The 22482-nt window shown below is 44.0% G+C and overlaps 1 protein-coding gene across 1 annotated transcript in view; it reads right to left on the bottom strand.

Moving 5' to 3' along the window:
* The window catches only part of LOC122783475 (partitioning defective 3 homolog B-like), a 137072-nt gene that overhangs the window by 79360 nt on the left and 35230 nt on the right, over positions 1–22482 (bottom strand). Inside the window, 13 exon segments of the mRNA XM_044048302.1 lie at positions 7–110; positions 1713–1863; positions 3053–3149; positions 6607–7101; positions 7461–7622; positions 10463–10648; positions 16287–16354; positions 16357–16389; positions 16392–16403; positions 16624–16779; positions 18808–19274; positions 20095–20220; positions 20304–20390. Of these exon segments, the coding sequence (XP_043904237.1) occupies positions 7–110; positions 1713–1863; positions 3053–3149; positions 6607–7101; positions 7461–7622; positions 10463–10648; positions 16287–16354; positions 16357–16389; positions 16392–16403; positions 16624–16779; positions 18808–19274; positions 20095–20220; positions 20304–20390 (2144 nt within the window).

Consider the following 22482-nt stretch of genomic DNA (forward strand, 5'->3'; position numbering starts at 1 on the left):
GCTCACCCATGTCCATGCTCTTGGACTCTCTGTTGCGAGGCCTGTTGTCCCTGTCATTGGCTCGTTGGCGATATACAGGAGCTGCCACGTTAGACGGCATCTGAGGCTCTCTGAGGAACAATCAGTTCACAAATCAATGGATTCACGTTTGATTCATGTTCGCCCGTAAAAGAGATCGTACAACCTAATACATTTCACACCTGCTGAAGTCTACGGTAACTTAAGAACATTTTCACGCCTTTATCTCACTGTTAGATTCAGTTTTTCAAGCAGGAAACTGAACTTTGTAAACAGCTGACTCTCTCACACCAAACCCCATAGAGAAAATCAGTGATTTAAGCTCACATGGACACGGGAGCTGCTGGTCTACTGCTGCCCCGTGTGGTCACTTTGTGTCACTGAGGGCAATCTGAACAAAGGTTTTTAAAAGCCGAATTGACAAAATAACATATTTGAACTCAGTGATGGAGGCAGCAGTGGATCAACAGCTCCTGTGTGCTGTGATGTTAAAATCACTGGTTTTCTCTATGGGCTTTGGTGTGAAGATTTCAGCATGAGCCTTTTATTCATTGAACTTGTTTAAGTCGTCTATCCTAAACACTTTGTCCCATAAACAGTGAAAGTAAATGTTTTTTCTGTTTGTGCTTCTCTGTTGGGTTACGTCACCGAAAATGAAAAAGTCAAGAGTAAATTCAATTTAAATTCACACACAATACAAACACATAACGGAACAGATCATTGAATTTCCTCTCATCCAGATGGCGTGATTCAGAAGAACAATAGAGTCTTCTGTCTGCGCTCAAACTCACAAGGAAACAACTTTGAGCTCTGCCAGGTTCTTTAACTGCGACCACATGAGGATAACAAACCAGCACAGTTCACGTCGTCAGACATGTTGGCACTACTTCACCTTCTTCTCCCGACAACATTTTAGATGTTTAACAATGTTCTTTAGGCACTGTTGAGGATTTTGAGACGACAAAAAATGACAAAATCCATGTTTTTTGTGGCGTTCTGATTGATTTGTTTGTTTATACCAGCACAGTATTATTTCCTGCTCCTTTAAAATTGTACATTTAACTTTGACTTGACCACTTTCTTACTCTCGTTACACAGCGTTTTCAAACCACTCGTTCTCCCGCACCAAAGCCCATAGAGAGAATCAGTGATTTAAGCTCGCAGGGACACAGGGGCTGCTGGTCTACTGCTGCCTCGTGTGGTCACTCTGTGTCACTGAGGTCAATCTGAACAGAGGTTTTCAAATGCCGAATTGACCAAAATAAGACATTTGAAGTCAGTGATGGAGGCAGCGGTGGATGGACACCACCTGTGAGCTGTGGTGTTAAAATCACTGCTTTTCTCTATGGGCTTTGGTGTGGCAGAGTGAGCGCTTTACAAACGCCGTGAACTCGCGTTAAGCCTCTGTGTCGTCAAACTCTGTCGCCACGGTTACCGATGCAAAATATAGGCCGCAGCAATGAGGCTGGTTTTTGTGTAAATAATGCATGTGTGTTGTAATTTAGTGTAATGACTCGCATTTATCTCATAACACACACGAGAACTAATTAAGAGCCATTAGATTCAAATAACTCTGCGTGTGTGTGTGTGTGTGTGTGTGTGTGTGTGTGTGTGTGTGTCGTTTAATAAAGTGCTGACGGCAGAACATTGTACTCTACACTGTGTGTGTGTATTATGGGATGGTAGGACGTTACCTGCGATGATGAGTGGGCGTCGGCGACGAGTCTCTGTTCATTTCCTCCACAGTTCCTGGAGAGGGAGGCGGAGGGAAACCCGTGCCCAGATCCTCGTCCTCGTTGCCGTAGTGACCGTAGCTGCCATTAGTGGTCGCCGTGGGATACGGAGCTGAGGGCAAACGACACATTCACACGGGGACATTTACATTTTTATTTGTTTGTTCACAGGTTTTGTTTCTTTTAACTTGGAGCTTAACAGTTGTTTATTTTATTCCTTATTTGTTGATTTTTTTTTACCTTATTAATTGTTAGTTTTTACACTATTAGTAAAGTGTTTATTAGATGACAGTGTTTTCCCTTATTTTGATTGTTTTTCCCTCATTAGTTGCTCGTTTTCACCTCATATCTTTTACCTTGTGCTTGTTTGTTTGTTTTTTTTTACTTTTTTGAACCCTTATTCAAAAGCAGCTCCAGAGAGCTTCAGCAGCTTCTTTGCCAGCTTCAGCTTCTTCAGGTTCTTCAGGTTCTTCAGGTTCTTCAGCTTCTTTGTCAGCTTCAGGTTCTTCAGGTTCGTCAGGTTCTTCAGCTTCTTTGTCAGCTTCTTCAGGTTCTTCAGCTTCTTTGTCAGCTTCAGGTTCTTTAGGTTCTTCAGGTTCTTCAGCTTCTTCAGCTTTTTGTCAGCTTCGGGTTCTTCTTCTTCAGGTTCTTCAGGTTCTTTGTCAGCTTCAGGTTCTTTGTCAGCTTCAGGTTCTTCAGGTTTAGCAGCTTTTGCTTCCCAGGAGACGAGAGGAGGAGGAGGAGGAAGGTGAGATGAAGAGGAATGAACACTTTGCTGCTCTTCTTTCTTTTTCTTCTTTAACACAACAGCGTGCTCGCTCATATGCAAATGAGCCGCACAAAGACGCCGCTTCACCGGCGTAAAATGATTCCAAGGTCAGATCTTTGTTCTTTGTGCTCATGAAAGGAAAAAAACACAGCTAATGGCTTTTTTTTCTGTCCTCTTTTTCTCCTGCGATGAGATAAAGATAAAGACACTTCAGACTGAACTCCACAAAAGAAGCTCACGTCAGGAGGGAAAATAAAATAGCAGAATAAATAAATAAAAGGAGGATGAGATAAGTAGTTACTAGAGGAGAAATAAAGAGTATGAGCTGAATATTCAGTGTAAACCAGGTGAAATCTCCGTTTTTCTGATTAATATCTTTAAAAAAATAGAATGTTATATGAAACTAATGGTTAGAATTCATCACAGCTGGAGTTGACACTTGTTCATGTGACACTGATCACATGATCACGTAATCTCAATCTCTGAGAATACAACCACAGATTACAGGGAATACTGCATGCAGTGTCCTCACCTCGGTCGTTGCTCTGTGAATAATTGTTGGACGTCGTTGGAAAGTCAAAGTTTGCAGATCTCGGCGTTTTGTGATAAACGTCGTGTGACTTTCTCTCCTGTCGACACAGACGGAGATAAAGAAGAAGGCGTTCTCATTAAACACAGTCGGTTTACGAGTGGTTTCATTATTAAACATTGATTAAAGTTATTCCTTTTATTACTCGGCAGCATTACACTGACTTTATTTCTCTTTCATTTGTTTAGCTCACAGCAGACTGCCAATAAAGAAATACATAAATAAATAAAAGCCAAGTTGTTTTGGATGAAATGATCTGTTAGAGGCAATGAAATCCTCATTTCCTCCACAATCACAGTTCCCTACGAGATTGGGAACGAAGCGGTAACCATGGAAACGGGGGGAGGGGGCCGACTCATTTACTGTACGAGACTCTTTCTGGTCCCCGTTATCAGCCGCATCTCACCTGCCGACATAAATCACAACATATCTATCCTGACGTCAATCCAGAGCCAATAATACTTCACTGATGAAAGGCTTTGGATGATAATAACTTCATTACAACATAACAAACATAATATGATGAATTGATTTAATAGAGATGAGTTTGAAGTCTATAAATAGGCAAAATTCTATATTTAGGCGTTCCCCAGGGTTCCGTCCTTGGACCCCTGTTGTGTTTGTTACACATGAAAGACTTTCTTACAGTCTGTTATTTTCAAATGATGATTTTAAACACACTGATTAGAGGAGCTTTTAGTTTGTGTGTCACTTTGTGAACCACTTTTTCTCCCACACCAAACTCCATTGAGAAAATCAGTGATTTTAGTTTAGGGCGACACAGGAGTGTGTTGATCCACTGCTGCCACCTTTAGTACGTTTAAATGTGTTGTTTTGTCAATTCTGGGTTTGAAATCCTTTGTTCAGATTAACCTCAGTGACACAAACTGACCACAAGAGGCAGCAGTAGACCAGCAGCTGCTGTGTCCCTGTGAGCTAAAAATGTCTGTTTTCTACATGGGGTTTGGTGTGGGAGAGTTTAACCGTCAAATAATGTGATAAACATGTTTTTTAAAGATATTACTGACTTAAGCAGGTGGAAACACTAAATACTGGCAATAAAACAACAGAATTCTGTTCATTAAAGAGACCACTGTCGGTCATTATCAGTGCAGTTTAATTCATTTGCTTGTTTGTTTGTGCTTTAGGTACAAAATATGATAAAATATGATAATATGATGTGTCAGATTTTTAAGTCTTAATATCAAGATTTATACATTTTTTTTAAAGATATGGACAAAAATGCTGGGAAAAAGAGAAGAATTTTGATCTACAGTGCTTTTAAATGTTAGATACTGTGATAAATACCAGTTTACCTCATAAAGTCATTACAGTTTATGTGATTTAGTACTTTTAAAGTGAAGAGGAGTCTCTGCAGCTCTTATTATAGCGTAAATAAACTTAAACAGATGCACAGGAGACAATTTAAACTGCTTTTTTACTGTAAAAGCACCTTGTTAGCTTTGTTCAGTGACTAGAAAGCACTCGGATATTTGATTAATTTTAAAGATATACTAACTTCTGCTCTGGGAAGTGATGTGGGAGCAGAGCTTTGAGGAAAAATGTGCATATTTAGAACAAACCTGAGTGGTTTCACTACAGGAGCAGTGGCGCTGTGATGAAAAAGATTCAAAATAGACAAGTTGATGATAAACGATGAAGGAAACGTGCCGTCTGTTAAAGATTAATATCTAAAAATTCTGAGTCTGGAAAATGTTCTGCTTCCAGATCTTGGAATCAGATGATATAATATTGAACAACACCTTTTTTACTGGCCTTGAATACACGATAACATCATAAGACACAGCGTTGGATAATGAGAGGCGGGGCCCGTCCCAGAGGCGTCATTAGCACGTAGCATACGTCTGAATATGACAGCACATCACAGCTGTCAATCATTCTCAGCTCACGTATACGTGCGTCGTATGAATTTACATACATAATTCTGACGGCTCTGCCTGTGACCGTGACACAAATCCCATAATATCCATCTTTACGTCAATCCAGAGCAGCCGATTGTAGCCAATAATACTTCACTGATGAAAGGCTTTGGATGATAATAACTTCATTGTGACATAATTAACATAATATGATGAATTGATTTAATAGAGAAGAGTTTAAAGTCTATAAATAGGCAAAATGCTATATTTAGGCGTTCCCCAGGGTTCCGTCTTTGGACCCCTGTTGTTTTTGTTACACATTAAAGACTTCCTTACAGTTTTTTGTTTTTTTCAAATGTTAATTTTTAACACACTGATTAAAGGAGCTTTAAGTTTTTGTGTCACTTTGTGAACCACTTTTTCTCCCACACCAAACTCCATAGAGAAATCAGTGATTTTAGCTTAGGGCGACACAGGAGTGTGTTGATCCACTGCTGCCACCTTTAGTACCTTTAAATGTGTTGTTTTGTCAATTCTGGGTTTGAAATCCTGTGTTAAGATTTACTACAGTGACACAAACTGACCACATGAGGCAGCAGTAGACCAGCAGCTCCTGTGTCTGTGTGAGCTAAAAATGCATGTTTTCTCTATGGGGTTTGGTGTGGGAGAGTTTCTGGTACACACACTTCATTTTTGTCAAGTGTCTAAAATGTATTTTTCTACAGGCAAATATTCATTTATATCAGATTTTTCTTAGGTTATGAACCGTGATGTGATTAAAAATGTTTCCCGGTGTCTGCTGCAGGTGAGAAGCAAAGGAATAAAGAAAAGGCAGAAAAGAAAAAGAGACTCTGAGGGAAATGGCGGGGAGAGAGTGTCGTTTAATAAACAAGGAGTGAAGAGAAAAGAGGCATGCAGGAGATTTCACATGAGCTTTATTCAGCAGAGGAGAAACAGGCGGGTGACACAGGAAAGCAACACGCTCATTCTGAAGATAAAAAATAAAGGAAATTGAAAAGAAGTCGTTACACAAAAGAGACAAAAAACAGGAAAAGAGCAGATTCAGCCTTCACAGTTTGTAGAAAAGAAGTGGCTTTTAATCAGATTAAGTGAGTTAAAGTGAACGTGACAGAAAGGAGATTGTACACAGTGGAGAGTTTAATAAAGAAGCTCAAAGATCAGGGTGTGACAATTAGTCGTGTCGGCAAAGAGAAAGTGTTCAGTCACGCTAATGTGTTTCCACTTCATCAGAGAGGCTGAAACAACACCAGACGTACACTGACTTCATCGTTTCATAGAGAGGCGGAGCTTTTTTAATTCAATTCTCTTCATCTGTTGATGCTTTATAATCACAAATGTCCTTTTATTAGGAACACGAACGGGACAAATTGTGACGAATCGCAATAAAACCGTTTATATTTTTCATTTATAAAAAAATCTTGTTTTTTTTATCACCGAATTGGAACGCTAAGTTATTTCCGCGCCTTTCAGAAACATTTTAAGAGCAGATGACGTACATTTATCGCAATAATACGATGAATTGCAAGGAAATTGCCTATTAGCTTTATTTTGAAAATCAAATCATTATTTCACAGAAATAAACACGGCGTGTCAGAGTTCACCAGAGAGTCTGAGCTGCTGTTTCCTGGTGTCGCGCGTGAAGTCGTAAACGTACGCGGACCTGTGTGGGCGTGTCCTGCCGTGAGGGGGCGGGTCTCCGTACATCTGGCCCGCCATGGCCCTGATGTTCTGCGTGTATGTGTTTAAGCTGTGGGACGCCAACCCAAACTGGTACGTCGTACTCGGCCTGCCCCGCCTCCCTTCATCTTCATCATCATCATCATCATCATCATCGCTTTGCCTCTCGCTGTGGTGAAACCTGTACATGTACCCGCTGTGTGTGTGACTCTGACACGCTCGCCTCCTCCTCGCTGTGGGGAGGAGGAGCGAGGAGGCGGAGCGACGCGGAGGAGGAGACTGCTGCTGCTGCTGCGTGCAGGCGTCACTCACTCGTACCTGATTGCTGAAGCCGGCGTGGGAGTTGGACTGATGGGATTGATGGGTGGTGGACGTGTCTGTCCCTGTGTTTGATGTGGAGACATCACTGCCCCTCTGTAGACAAAGACAAAAAGATTTAAGTTAAAACACTTTTTATGATCAAAACGAGCTTTCATTATTTTTTATCCACATGTGTCAGGCTGTGCATTCCACTTCATAATAAATAAATGTTACACTACACTCACACCAGGGCTCTAATAATCAATAAATCAACTATTTTGACAACTTTTTTGCTGATAATAATTTTAAAAAATCAAATAAAAGGAAGCTATTTCCTGCTTCCTCAGTTTTCCGTGGCGTTCCCAAATGAAGCTCTTCTTTCCATGACCTAAATGTGTCACCTTTATATTGTCTTTCAAACATCAAAAGCTTTATTTATACTCTGAAACAATCACACAAACAGCGGCGCGTACCTGCGCGGGCGCTCGCAGCACGACGAGCTGAATGGTTCCTCTGGCGTTTCCCTCCGACGACATGGAACGCCGCAGCGTTTCCATGGCAGCGTGGTTGGAGCGGCCGCACAGCGACTCGCCGTTGACGGCGATCAGCTGGTCGTTCCCGGACAGACGTCCGTCCTGTCGGGACAGGAGGAAACAGACAGATGAGATTAGATTAGAGGTCAAACTTTCAAAATAAAAGCTTTAAAAGAAGAACGCTTGAATAAGACGAGACGTTGAATATAAAGGTTCAGGATGAGAGAAGAGAGAGGGTGATAAAGTGAGAGAAAATGGAAGGAGAGGAAAAAGATGTGGAGTTAGCAATCTGTGGAGAGTGAAGGAGTCGTGATAAATACATGGAGCAGCTAATGGAAAAGCCTCGGTGGCACTAAATCACTTCTAAGTGTTTTAAATAGCAGCAGAGAGAAAGACAGAGAGGGAGACAGAGAGGGGGGGAGACAGACAGACATACAGAGAGAGAGAGAGAGAGAGGGGGGGAGAGGGAGAGGGAGGAATGCAATTTAAAGGGTAAAATGAAAAAAAAGGACAATAAAGATGAAGGCACTTTAAGACACACACATACACACTCTAAAGAGTTTCTTGGTGTGTGTGTGTGTGTGTGTGTGTGTGTGTGTGTATGATTGGTCCAGTATGGTCAGCGCTGCCCTTTGACCTAATCTCATTAACAAGGCACCGTCTGGCCTGACCTTAAATACTGACTCGCACGTGCGCGCACACACACACACACACGTATACACAGACAGACAGACAGACAGACAGACAGACACGCACGCACACACAGACAGACAGACACGACGACACGCGACAGACGAACACACGCAGACAGACAGACACGCGTACATATACGACAGACAGACGTACACACACGATAGACAGATACACACGACAGACAGATACACAACAGACAGACACACACGACACTTACGTCAACAGACAGACAGACACACACACACACACAGATCAAATGTGAGAACATGATGAAAAAATCATGTGTTAATCTCAGCGTGCGTCTTTTTTCATGTTTCAATGTTAATGTATTTTCTTTAAAAATGATCACATGACAACATCAGTGATCACATGACACATGAGGGATGAAGCCGGGTTTTTTTTAAATGTATAATTGAAGCTAAAACTCTTTAATGGAAATAGGTTACGAGTCTCTGAGAGACACGTCCTCGTCTCCTCGTCTCCTCCTGCTGTGTGTGTGTGTGTGTGAGTGAGTGATGCTGTGGCGTGTCATCAGATGTTTTAGCTGCTTTTCATTAGCTTCAACACTGACACACTTACACACACACACACACACACTCACTCTGGTACAGCAGTCCTATTGAGGACACACACACACATAAGGCATTCTCTAACCCCTTACTTTAACCTTAAGCCTTTAAAGTTGTGAGGACCAGCCAAAATGTCCTAATTTCCTGTGGTTTATATGTTTTTTTGGTCTTCATACACACACATTCTTGCACAGCAGCCTTTGTGGGGACACTCCTAGACCTAATGTGTTCTCTAAACCTTTACCTTAAGTCTGAAAAAGCCTTTAAAAAGCATTGAAACGTGTATGTATGTCCTTTATTTCTATGGTTTATATGTTGTGTTTGGTCCTCACGAGGACACACACACAAACACACACACGCACTCATATTCCCTCATGTGTTGTGTTCCTGCTGAGAATCCTCACTTTTCAATTTTCTCTCATTTTTTCCGCCTCCTTCCACTTTTGTTCGACACTCAGATCGCCTCCCTCCCTCCCTCCCTCCGTCCCTCCTCACACTCGTTCACCTGCTGTCGTCTGTCAACACGCTCCCTCCCTCCCTTCTTTCCCGTGTCTTTTTCCCCTCTCATGTGATATCTTGGCCCAGAAAAACAGTGGTGGTGGAGTCGTAGCGATATCCAGGCCGACACTGGTCTGAAGAGCGACGTGTGTGAGTGTGTGAGTGTGCGCGGCCTGATCCCAGACCAGCTGTTTATCCTCCTCACACTGTGCAGACCCCAGAGCAGCGTGCTGTGTTGCAGATACGCTGAAACAGGCTGATTTGTGTTTGTTCTTTTATTTCTTCCTGATGCACTGAGGACGTGAAGTGAGCGCTGAGTGATGAAGATAAGACTCGTGCGGCGCTGATGTGACGACGACAAGTCAAGAGAAGGGTCGCGGTCCTCCAAGAAAGGCAGGAAATGTGATGGAAGTCCAAAAGAGATAAGAGGAAATGTCAGGGAGAGGAGGAAGTAGCAGACAGACGAGAGGAGGGGGGGAATATGGTGATTCTGGTTCCGCTGATTCTCTCTTTTGTTCCACGGAGTCAAAAGAACGAGTCCCGCGTCTCTGGAGATGCTTCACATTCCTCATGTTTGATGTATTTTTAAAAAGGAGCTCCTGCCGTCGCTCTGATCGCAGAAAAGCCTAATGAGGCATTTAGAGACGATACGGAATCTTTTTATATTCAAATAGCACGAATGAGACGCACAAAAAAATAACACATTAGCACAAACATAAAATGTGAGAAGACATTTAGATTTTTTCTTTGGGGATAGAGGTTACTTTTAGTTACTTAATCCACTTTGTAGAGTATAAAAAAATCAATTAGCAGATGTTTGACACTTAAATGAGTTGGAAATAAATGTATATTTAAAAGGTACATTGCAAAAATAACAAGTTTATAAAGCACTCACTCTCCTGCACCAAAGCCCATAGAGAAAAGCAGTGATTTTAGCTCACAGGGACACAGGAGCTGCTGGTCTACTGCTGCCTCGTGTGGTCAATTTGTGTCACTGAGGTTAATCTGAACAAAGGTTTTCAAACGCCAAATTAACAAAAGAACACATTTGAACTTACTGATGGAGGCAGCAGTGGATCAACAACTCCTGTGTGCTGTGATGTTAAAGCGACAGATTTCTCTATGGGGTTTGGTGTGAGAGAGTAAAGTGTTTAAAAATGACGTTTGATAAAGTCTGTTCACCTTGTACGCGGCTCCTCCGTGGATGATGGACTTGATGAAGATGCCCAGGTCTTCCCCGGTCTCTCTGGACTTGTTGCCCTTCAGGCTGACGCCCAGTCCGGCAGAACCGGTCTCGTTGAGAGGGATCTCGTACATGAGCTGCTCCCTGCCGTCCTCCAACACCACGCTGGTCACTTCCTCGCCTTTCTGCAAGACAAGAGGACGCAGAGACGCGTGAGAGGACACTGAAGTCAAACCAATGCATCACAGGTTAAATATACATGTGTGTGAGTACATGGAGATTTTGCGTGAGGGACATTGAAATGATGTCTTAGCTCTGCAACACATATTGTAGAATGTGTTGTTAATATAAGTAACATTTTTGTTTTTACATAATATAGTAACACAAGTACTTAGTTGTATTGTTAGTGACATGTTTTTGTCACTTTTTGTAACATTTCTACCATATTTTTGTGACATTGCAAATAAATTAGAAAGTAGTTGGTAACACCAGGACTTTGTCAAGTTTACATGGTTTTGTTGCATTATAAGTTTTTTCGAGTTGTATCTTTAAAACACTTTCTACAACTTTTATTTGATCACACAATGTTTTTAGTAACATTTGTACCAACTTTATGGATATTTTTGTACAATTTTGACATGTTTTGGTCACGTAAAGTTGTTTGTAATATTTGTTCCACATTTTTATCACATTTCATAAACTCTAACACTCTTTGGTGACATGAAATGAACATGTTTCTGTAATATTACATTTTGGTTATTACACAGTTGTTTTTGTGTATCATGCAACATTTCTGGTTAGATTTTCGTAAGATTATTCATTAGTTTCCTCAGAAATCTAACACATATGAACACATTTTTTCCCCCAGGCCGTCACACTAATGAATACTTGATCAGTTTATTTATTCACTATCTTTTATATACATAAATACAGTATATATAGTTAAAAATAGACCGGACCTCTGGACACATGATTTATTCACTTTGTACTACACTCTTTTTAAATTATTGTTCTTGTTGTCCTTTGTTCTTTCAAGTTGAATGTATATTAAGTTATGTTGATGTTTATGTTTAATGTACAGCATGTGCTGGAGTCAAATTCATTGTATGTGTTCACATACTTGGCCAATAAAGCTGATTCTGATTCTGATTCTGATGAAGACTCTCCTCATGTGAAAATATTTTCGTTATTTTGGGTCCAGATTATTTCTTTCCATCATCCCTTTGCCTCGCAGAGGAAACTGGAGATTAGAGATTAGAATCTGATGTGAGAAAAGGATGGAAAGTAGGAAATAAGAGGAGGAGAGAGGAGCAGGTGTGTGTTCAGGAAATAGAGATGAAGGTGTCGTGAGGAAAAAGAAGAAGAAAGCTACTGTAGAGAGGTTATTCCATTTGGAGATGAAAGGCGCAGACGTTTCTAAAGGAAACATAATAACCTTTTCATACTTCCTCCTGCAGCACAGAGGGGGAGGAGGAGGAGGGGGGAGGAGAGGAGAGAGGGAGAGAGGAGAGAGAGAGAGAGAGGAGAGGGAGGGGAGAGGAGAGAGAGAGAGAGAGGAGAGAGAGAGAGAGAGAGGGAGGAGAGAGAGAGAGAAGGAGAGAGGAGAGAGGAGAGGGGAGAGAGGAGAGAGAGGAGAGGGAGAGAGAGGAGAGAGACAGAGGAGAGAGAGGAGAGAGAGGAGAGAGAGAGAGAGAGAGAAGAGAGAGAGAGAGAGAGAGGGAGAGAGAGGAGGAGAGAGGAGAGAGAAGAGAGAGGAGTGAGAAGAGAGAAGAGAGAGAGGACAGAGGAGAGAGGGGAGGGGGGAGAGAGGAGAGAGGAGAGGATGGTAGACGGTGGCGCAGAGGAGCATTTAAAAGTAATAACCCATCCCTGAGGTAAACCCACGTCTCATTCACACTCCCTCCCTCCTTCTTCACTCTTTACATTTCAACTTAATCTCTCAATCTCCCTTCTCTGGGATTTCACTCCTCCTCCTCCTCCTCCTCCTCCTCGTGCTCCATCTCTGCTCTCTACAGGTTCCTCTCTCTCTGCGTCTCGCACCCACTGCTATTTAATCTAAGGAAAATGACCATGGCGGCGGCGGCGGTAACAGCATCAGTGCAGCAAAAATGAGACGGAGGAGGGAAAGAAAAGAAAGGAGAAATGTCTGTGATTAGAAGGTAAAATGGAGAGCGGGGGTTTAAAAAAGAAAAAGAAAGAAAAAGAAATGGCAGGAGAAGCAGGACCAGAGGACGAGAGGACCAGAGGACGAGAGGACGAGAGGCGCCGCGAAACCACTTCAGTCCAAGGCTTTATTGTCATTACAGGGGAGGGAGGAAAGAAAGGTTAAGTGTGTGTGTGCCGAGGCTGAAAGGAGCTGGAAGCTTCATTCATTCATTCATTCATTCATTCATTCATTCATATATATCAGGGAAATAAATAACAAACACTTGTCACGGGTTTAACTGCGATAGTTCAGGTTCAAACCCCAGAGAGAAAACCATTTTAACGTCCCAGTGACACGGGAGTGTTTGATGATCCACTGATGTGTGTTTATAAATATGCGTCCAGATTCACCTCAGTGACACAAAGTGACCACACGAGGCAGCAGTCGACCAGCAGCTCCTAAAATCACTGATTTTCTCTGTGGGCTTTGGTGCAGGAGAGTGAGCGCTTTACAAACTTGAGTTCTGAGATACAGTTGACAAACGTGTCCTCCAGCTCGTCGTCCTCCTGTCCCCCATGTCCCCATGTCTGTTCTGCTTCGCCTGGGTTTGTTTAATTAAAACACCAGCGTGCTGAAAAGCCTCCGGGCCGGAGGAGACGCTGGGTGATTCTGAGAGACTCAGCGAAACCTGGACCTGGTCTTCGTCGTCAGAGTTCATCACTGACTTTTCTAACTGTTTCACTAAAGTCCTGTGACGCTGATTTTCTTTTTAAATCCTCCTCTGATCCGACAGCAACACACGGCGAGGTTATTAAAGCCTGTTTATTTATTTATATTTAAATCTATCTGTCACACACACACACACACACACACAGTGTCCTAAAGCCCTGAGCTCGGGGGGCAGATAGCGTCTGAGACCCCGTGGCTCCGCGCTGTGGCCCCGCGCTGTGGCCCCTCCTCCTCTCTCTTTAACAAGCTTTTAGCCGCGGGGAGAAAGAGCTCGCTCTTCAAAAACACAAATGAGGAAACAAAGAGGAGCTTTTTCTTACCCCAGGGTGGAAGAGAGAGGGGGGAGAGAGGGGGGAGACGATTACACTGAGGCTTTTGTCGCTGAGGATTTGTAAATGGGGCTTTTTATAAAGCGCTGAGATTAGCGGTGAGAGCGACATTCAATTAAGATGAGATCTCACACCCGCACGACGACGGACGAGGAGGAGGAGCCAATTAATCGTCTTAATGTCTGCGTCCTCGCCGCTGTACACCTTTAGGAGGGGAGGGAGAGGGAGAGAGAGAGAGGGAGGGGAGAAGAAAAGTGAAGTGACTGATTGACAGATAAGTCTGTGTGATGTCACAAAAGTTTCAGGTTTCCTTGAACAGCGAGCGCATCGCCACGGTTACGCCAGCGGTTTGTGCCATCGCAGAAATCCCAGGTGTCTCTGAGAAGCCGCACGTGGACATGTGACGATTAGCTACTGATCGGAATGAGGTTTAAACGTGGATTAAAAAGACGGCATGACAGAGATGACATAATCTGTAATCTGTGCACGACCTCCGACGTGTGGCCAGTTCTCTCTTGTGTGATAATGATGTAAAAATCTTTTATCATGAACTTAAATATTTCCATATTTCTTATCAACGTTTTGAACTCGTAATCTTATTTATGCTGAAAAGTGTTTTTCAGACGCGGAAACTTTCTCTCAATCTCTTCTTCTTCCTCCACAATTATATCAACGACTCCATCAAATCCCTTAACAAGACGTTAGCAAGACAGACAGTGTGGTCGGTTACCACGGAGACGACTGGAACCTTCCACCGGGGCTTAAATTCAAAAAACATGAGACCAGTTTTAAAGACTTTCAGGCCAAAAACAGTCATGGACGACAGAGGACAACGGAGGACGACGGAGGACAGCCGAGGACAACGGAGGACAACGGAGGACGGGGACACACAGTGTCAGAGGACAGATCAGAAAGAAGACAAACGGAGGACAGAGTCACTCTCTGCTCGTCGACCTCTCGTCCTGTGACGTGACCTCTAGACTCTGAGGGTCAAACATGTGCGGACTGACCTCTGTATCCGCGCGCGCACACACACACACACACACACAGTCCAGAGTAATAACGGGTCAATCACCGTGGTTACGTTTGTGTTAGCGGCGATTTACGGCGGACACGGCGTCGCGATAAAAACAAACAAAGTTCTAACGACGACAAACTTGATAAAATAATTCTAAATAAATAAGTAAAGTTTATTCTCAGCTCGTTCAGTTCAGCAGATGCAAAAGTGTGATAATGAACTGGTGATTTGCATCTGCTGCTGTTGTTGTTGTTGTTGTTTATTAGTGTGTGTGTGTGTGTGTGTGTGTGTGGGTTTGTTAAATATTCATGAGCTCGCCCACGCTCTGACCGTCCAGATGGTCTGGTCCACGTCTCCTCGTCTTCGTCTTCTGAGGACGAATGGTCGCTCCACACTTTAGCTTTAACTGTTTTCATTTAGAAAATAAACAAATGAAGACTCGACTCAAATTTAGAAGAGAAACTCACTTGTTTTAGGATTATTAATCTGGTGTTAAAAAAACATCATGATGCTACTTATCCAGAATATTAGAGAACAAGACTATCATTTTATCCTACATGATCAGAGATTAAATTAGTCTGTGAACGGGTTGAATCAGATTATCACGTTTACAGGACATATAGGCTTTTATTCAGATTACCTGTGTGTGTGTGTGTGTGTGTGTGTGTGTGAGGGGACATCGAACCTTCTGACGAGACGTTAATGAGGGAAACGTATGCAATCTCAGATATGAGTCAGAATCCTAGATTTCTGACATTAATCAAACAAAGTAAAAACAAAAATCAAACTAGTAAATAGAAATGTGAGAATTCTGAGGGAAAAACACAGAAATCTGGGATTAAATTCTGTTTTATCTTAGAAACCTGAGGAAAACATGGAATACTGAATTCTGAGGGGAAAGTAGGAAAAAAATGAATCCTAGAACTCTAAGAAAAAAAGTCAGGAATTATGGGATTAAAGTCAATATTCTGATTTTAATCTCAGATTTAAATTGTTTTTTTCCTCTCAGAATTCAGAAAGAGAGTCTGAATTATGACTTAAATCTCAGAATTCTGGCTTTTCTTTTAAAAGTTGGTGTCCAAAAAAGTTTCCACATGTGGTAATCCTAATCCTCTGATGTAGCTTCAAGATTGACTGTGTGTGTGTGTGTGTGTATGTGTGTGTCTTCAATCTCAGCTCATTGAAGTAGAAGAACAATAGAGAACAGAGGAGAGAGAATAAAAGTGCACAGGCAGAAACATCATGTACAGAGGTCAGAGGTCACCGCTCTGTGTGTGTGTGTTTATTGATAAAACTGTGTGTCAGCTACACGCGACCCCTGACCCCGTCAGCTGCGACAGGTAAATGCTCACGTAACACGTGTGCGTGTGTGTGTGTGTGTGCGTGTGTGTGCGTGACTTCCTGTGGCGTGGCTGTATCAACACAGCAGAGTGGGACAGGAAGACAGGAGCGTGCAGTGGGTCAAGGACACGTCAAAAAAAACAAAACAATGACGACCACAAAAAACATGAGTGACACAGCAAAGATGAAGGAGAGAGAGGAGGAGGAGGAGGAGGAGGAGGACGTGTGTGTGTGTGTGTGTGTGTGTGTGTGTGTCGTACCAGTTCTCGTGGCAGGAAGACGTCGTCCTGTCGAGACACCAACACAAACACACTCTCTCCCTGTTTGCGCGCAGCATGGCCACCAACTCCTGACTGCGGCCGCCATGTCCACGCCACCTACACACACACACACACACACACACACACACACACACAATGACACTTACTCAACTTAACCAGCAGAGGCAACACTGAGTTCACTGCTTCGACTACCACTACTAGAACTACAACTACTAGAACTTCTACTACCTCAACCATTACTATTACCACCACCACCACTACTGACAGCAGAATGGACCTGTGTTGTTAGATAATCCTAATCTAATCCCGCACAGACGTGGTCGCGGTCATACCTCCAGGATTCGATCTCCGGGCTGCAGACGTCCGTCTTTGATGGCGGCTCCTCGCGGCAGGATGTTCTTGACCAGGATGGGTCCTGGTCCGTGGACCGACGAGTCCCTGGTTACCACGGTGAAGCCCAGGCCCTCGGCGCCTGTGTGTGTGTGTGTGTGTATGTGTGTGTGTGTGTGTGTGTGGGAGAGAAAGAGCATTAATATGGACATGAATCCCCCGGAAGACAAGACTTAATTATGAAATTTATGACTTTTTAATTTCATTTTAATTGATTTTTTTTGTCCCCTTCTTATTCCATCACTCCTTCTCTTCCTCCTCCTCTTCCTCGTCTCATGTCCTGCAGTTTAAACATCATCCTTCACATTAACTACTCTTTAAGGGCCTGGTGTTTCCCTCCGGGGGCTTCAGCCAGGAGACGGCTGCATTAGACAGATTCTGCCTTTAATTTCACGTGTGAGTGGCCCGAGAGGTGGCTGATGAAGGGAGGAGGAGGAAGAGGAGGAGGGAGGAAGGAGGGAAGGGGAGGGAAAGAAGGAAAGAAAGAAGAGAGAAGAAGGTGAGGTTTGATTCCTTTAGCTTCTGTCCCTGAGGAGGTGACAAAGATTATCCTGATCCTGTGTGTGTGTGTGTGTGTGTGTGTGTGTGTGTGCTGTGTGCATGTGTTTGTGTGCACGATGTGTGTATGTGTGCATGTGTGTGCGGTATGTGTGGGCGCATGTGTGTGCACGATGTGTGCATGCATGTGTGTGTGTGTGTGTGTGTGTGTGCGGTGGGTGTGCACGTGTGGGCATGCACGCATGTGTGTGTGTGTGTGTGCGCGCATGCACGCATATGTGTGGGTGCATGTGTTTGTGTGCACGCATGTGTATGTGTGTGTGTGTGCATGTGTTGTGTGCACGATGTGTGGGCGCATGTGTGTATGTGTATGCATGTGTGTGCGGTGTGTGTGTGTGTGTGTGTGCATGCGTGTGTGTGTGTGTGTGTATGTGTGTGTGTGTGTGCGTGTGCATGTGTGTGTGTGCATGTGTGTGTGTGTGCATGTACTGTATGTGTGTGTGATCCAGTGTTTACCTGTGTGTTTTTATTTATTTATGTGTGTGTGTGTGAGGCCACACACAGCCATGACGCCCCAGAGCCTCCACCTTCTCCCTCTTTCACGGCCTTGCGAGCCCCAAGCCATGAGTGAAATGTGTCCCTCTCTCTGTGTGTGTGTGTGTGTGTGTGTCTGTGTGCGTGTGTCTTTGTGTGTGTGCGTGCGCTAAAGCCAGCGCCGCATACTAAAAGCGGGGGGCGAGCGATGCTATCTGCTCCCTGAGCTAAGCCGTCGTCTGCCCTACATTAGCGCACCTTAAACCTCGCCGCCTGTCAATCACCCACAGAAGAGAAAGAGATGCCTGTTGCCAGGGGAGAGGGTGTTAGAACAGCCCATAATATCCTCCACTCTGATCTCACCTCAGGTGAAAAGGATGGAGGAGGGAAACAAAAGGAGGATGAGGAGGGAAAAGAAGAAGATGATGGCAGGGATGAAAAGAAATGAACAATAATGGAGAGAGAGAGAGAGAGAGAGAGCAATTTCTACAATCCTTTCACCTGTGTGTGTGTGTGTGTGTGTGATTATTGACGTGTTTCAGACGGATCAGGGAACAGAAGAAGTGACGACATGTGAGTTTAGATGGAAGAGAAGCGACGCTCGCTGGTCTGATTCACCACGAGCGACAGGAAGTATAGATGTAAAAAGACAAAAGTGTGATTTTAAACTCTAAACAAACTGTTCAAGATTAAAAAAGAGTTTTTCATCCGTTTTTATTTTGTTTTGACTTTTTCTTTTTAAAATGAGTTTGTTTTAATTCATTTTTTGGAGCGGAACTCGGAGTTGGACTGAAACACAACGACGTGTCCACCAAAAGTTTCAGACGGGAATTCTATAAATCAATAAATGTAAAAAATAAGAAAAATAAGTTAAAAAAATTAAAATTATTTCAAATATTTAAAACAAATATTAAAAATGGAAATATATAAAAAAAATTAAATAAAAAATGAAAAATATTAAATAGTATAATAATGAATAAATGAAAAAAAAATGGATTGACGGATAAACAAGCCTCGTCTCCACCCGCCCCTGCTCTGCTGCTGCATACACACGAGCGCCCCCTCACAGAAACCTCACCTTTCTTCAGGTCAATCTTGATCCGTCTGCCCGGCTTCTTGCCGCTGATGTTGGGCAGACTTGGAGAAACTGGACTCTTGCTGCTCGCTGGACTCTGACTGCGGGTTCTGGGCTGAGGGGAGGAGCTCGCCGCTCGGGTGGGAGGAGCCGGAGAGACTCTGTCCAGAGAGGAAGGACCAGGCTGGAGCTCCACCGGTGCTGGATCTGGAGGTCTGGAACGTGCACCTGGTCTCCTCACCTCCTGGCTCAGTTTGGAGTCCGGCTTGGGTTCCGGTTTGGGTTCTGGCTGCAAGGCCCGGACCAGCAGCGGACTCTTAGTTTTGGAGGCGGGGTCTTTGATGTCGCCGGTGAATAACTGGCCTATCAGGCTCTTCTCGTAGCGCAGCTTGTTGGCGACGGGCAGGACCTCCAGGCGAACGTGGGAGGACGAGGACGAGGTCATGGCCTGGCGGAACACTTCCTGTGACCTAGAAGTCGGACAGGAAGTCAGAAATTGACATTTTCAAAATAAGGTGCATGATTTAAATGAACCCAGAGGAGGAAATCTCTTCTTAAGTTTGTCACTGGAAACAAGGACAGAACGTCGAGTGGGAGCAGACGGAGGGTTAAAGACGACAGGAAGCGAGGTTTCTTTCTATTGTTGTGGCGCGTGAGTGGGAGCAAACACACCAACATCACAAAAACATGTTATACACAGGGTGTTTACTTCCTAAACCCCATCACTGACACAACATCTATTTTCTTTTCTGGGGAGTTGTTTGTGTTCTATTGTTTGATTATTAAAAAACATTACAAAAACACTGATAAAAACCCTATTAAATGTGATGAGACACAAAATGGCTGCCAGCAGGGACACGAAACAAAAGATTCACCAAATAAATGGACAATTTCAACCCTTTTCTGACTGGAAACGAAGGTTCATTCGCCCCACACCAAACCCCATAGAGAAAAGCAACGATTTTGACGTCACAGCACACAGGAGTTGTCGATCCACTGCTGCCTCCATCGGTGACTTCAAACGTGTTATATTGTGAATTCGGCACTTGAAAACCAAGGTTTAGATTGACCTCAGTGACACAAAGTGACCACACGAGGCAGCAGCAGACCAGCAGCAGACCAGCAGCCCCCTGTGTCCCCGCGAGCTAAAAACGCTGATTTTTTGTATGGAGTTTGGTGCGGGAGAGTGAGTGGTTTACAAAACGTCAGGAAACATATTCTTAACTGAACTAATCACATCTATGCTTCAGAAAAACCTCGCCGATCCACTCCTCATCAGCTCATGCTTACTCTGCGAAGGACTTGTCCTCCAGCGGCGTGTCGTTGATTTGGACGATGGACTCGCCCTCTTTGAAGAGATCCTCCTTCTTGGAGCGACTGTTTTCCTCGATGCCTTTGATATGAAGACCCAGGCTCCTTTAAACACACACACAATCATATATGTTTACAGGCAACAAGACAACACAACAAGTGTGTGTGTGTGTGTGTGTGTGTGTTACCGTCCACTCAGAGAGGAGCAGTACGGGACCACATGGATTCCCAGAGGCCCTCGGTCAGCAGGGAACTCCATAGTCCTGGTCAGGGTGCTGTAAAATAACAAAAACAACAATATCCAAAAACAGTCTTTAAAAAGCCTCACGACACCACAATCTCTGTTTATGCTCCGCCCACAACCACAGCTCAGATGCCCCCTAACCTCCAACCAGAGGTGGAACAGTGTTAGAATGTTGCCTCCTATGACACAAACATGGTGAAACAGTGACACAGATGAACCAAAAACCGTGGAGACACTCCCTGATGACCTCTGAACTCGCTCAGTGTCAGGAATAGCGTTGAAAGAATTCAGATTAATTCCCAGGGAAGGTTTCCAATTTGGAATATTTACAAAAATCACCCCAAAAAACAATGTTCCCAATCCCATGGAGAGTTTCCATATTTAGATTTTTTTAAACTCCGGCTTCATATTTACATATTTGACATGAAATCAACGTCTCTGTGAGAAAGTTCTTCAAATAACATTTGCATTGTTTCCTCCAGGGCTTCACTGACACTTCACTGAGCGGCAGATAAAAGACGGACCGCGATGAGACAGAGGGAGCTCCTCACTGTGAACCGCAGATAAACGAGGAGAGAGAGACAGGTAATGATGATGATGAGGATGATGAGGATCACAGCAGTTGAAGACGAGTCTTCTATGTTCCTCTGTCGTGGAAACTAGTCAAATGAAACGGTTGCTCATTGAAACAGACTCAGAAACTAAAGATGTTGCAGTCTGGATGCGCATCAGACTGTCTGATGTCGTTCCCACGTGCTCCAGCAGAGGGCGCGGGGGGTTCACGTCCATCTGTGGCGCAACAACTCATCACCGACTTGTCCTGATGTCCTGACCAGAGTGTCTGTGACGTGGTGAACGGAAGTCTTTGAGTGACGAGAGGACGAGGAGAGCGTGAACTTTAAAGCATGATGAGGGAGGACGAGTGTGAGGAGACGAGAACTTTGAAGCATGGTGAGGGAGGACGAGGCTGAGGAGACGAGAGGACGAGGAGAGCGAGAACTTTGAAGCATGGTGAGGGAGGCGAGGTGAGTTTGAAGCATGGTGAGGGAGGATTTTAAGGGTGATGAGGGAGGATGAGTGTGAGGAGACAAGAGGATGAGGAGAACGAGAACTTTGAAGCATGGTGAGGGAGGACGAGTGTGAGGAGACGAGAGGACGAGGAGAACGAGAACTTTGAGCCGTGGACGGCAGAAGTTATGAGAAGAAGAAAAAGAAGCGTGGAAGAACTCTGAGCTTCGATGGAGACATATGAGAAAAGAACTGTGTGTATTTGGTCTCCATGGCGACCGGTAGCGGTCCTGACGAGGTCAGCGTGTCCGACACGATTTGTATTCCTGTTGTCACCTTCTCTTTTAAATTGAAATCACATGCATCAAATTTACATCCATTATGGAACGAGATTACACGTGTACACACACACACACACTTACTTTCAATGATGGTAAACAATCAAACCAGGACACACACACACACACACACACACACACAGCTCATTTACATTCACATAAAAAAAGAAAAACAAATGGTGACACAAACAAGCTCATCACAGGCAGCTGTAGCTTGTTAGCGCAGCACGCTAACATCAGAATAGCTCGTCTCAGCCGTCGACACAAACACAAACAAACATCTCACTCAGAGTCAACGAGGAGGAGGAGGAGTCACACTTCCTGCTCTTACTTTGCTCTGTGACGCCGGAGCGAGGCGGGGACTCCGTGACGACCCCGCCCTCGCTCCGCGCCGTGGTTTGAGCTCCCACTAAGCAACAACAACCATCTGTTACCACGGCAATCACCCACAGACGCCACTGCAGTGTAAAAACACGGGGAATAAAAATAATAATAAATAATATAGAGAGAAGTCACCATCTGTCTCTTAAACTAAACTGGAATCGGAATATGTCACTGGGGATTATTACAGATTTGCTGTAATCTGAACGTCTCGGTCTTCTGCTTACCACGCAGCGACAACAAAGATGACGTCCATTTTGTTTCTTTTGTTTAGACGACTTGGGTTTTTTTCCGGGGGGCGTGGCCTGTCACTGTAGAACAGCAGAGAGGGAAGCTCCGCCTTCCTCTATTTACAGTATTTCAACACTAAACGTGCAATCACTTCTCCAGAAGCTC

Source organism: Solea senegalensis, linkage group LG2 (genome assembly GCF_019176455.1).
Source record: "Solea senegalensis isolate Sse05_10M linkage group LG2, IFAPA_SoseM_1, whole genome shotgun sequence".
Taxonomy (NCBI): Eukaryota; Metazoa; Chordata; class Actinopteri; order Pleuronectiformes; family Soleidae; genus Solea; species Solea senegalensis.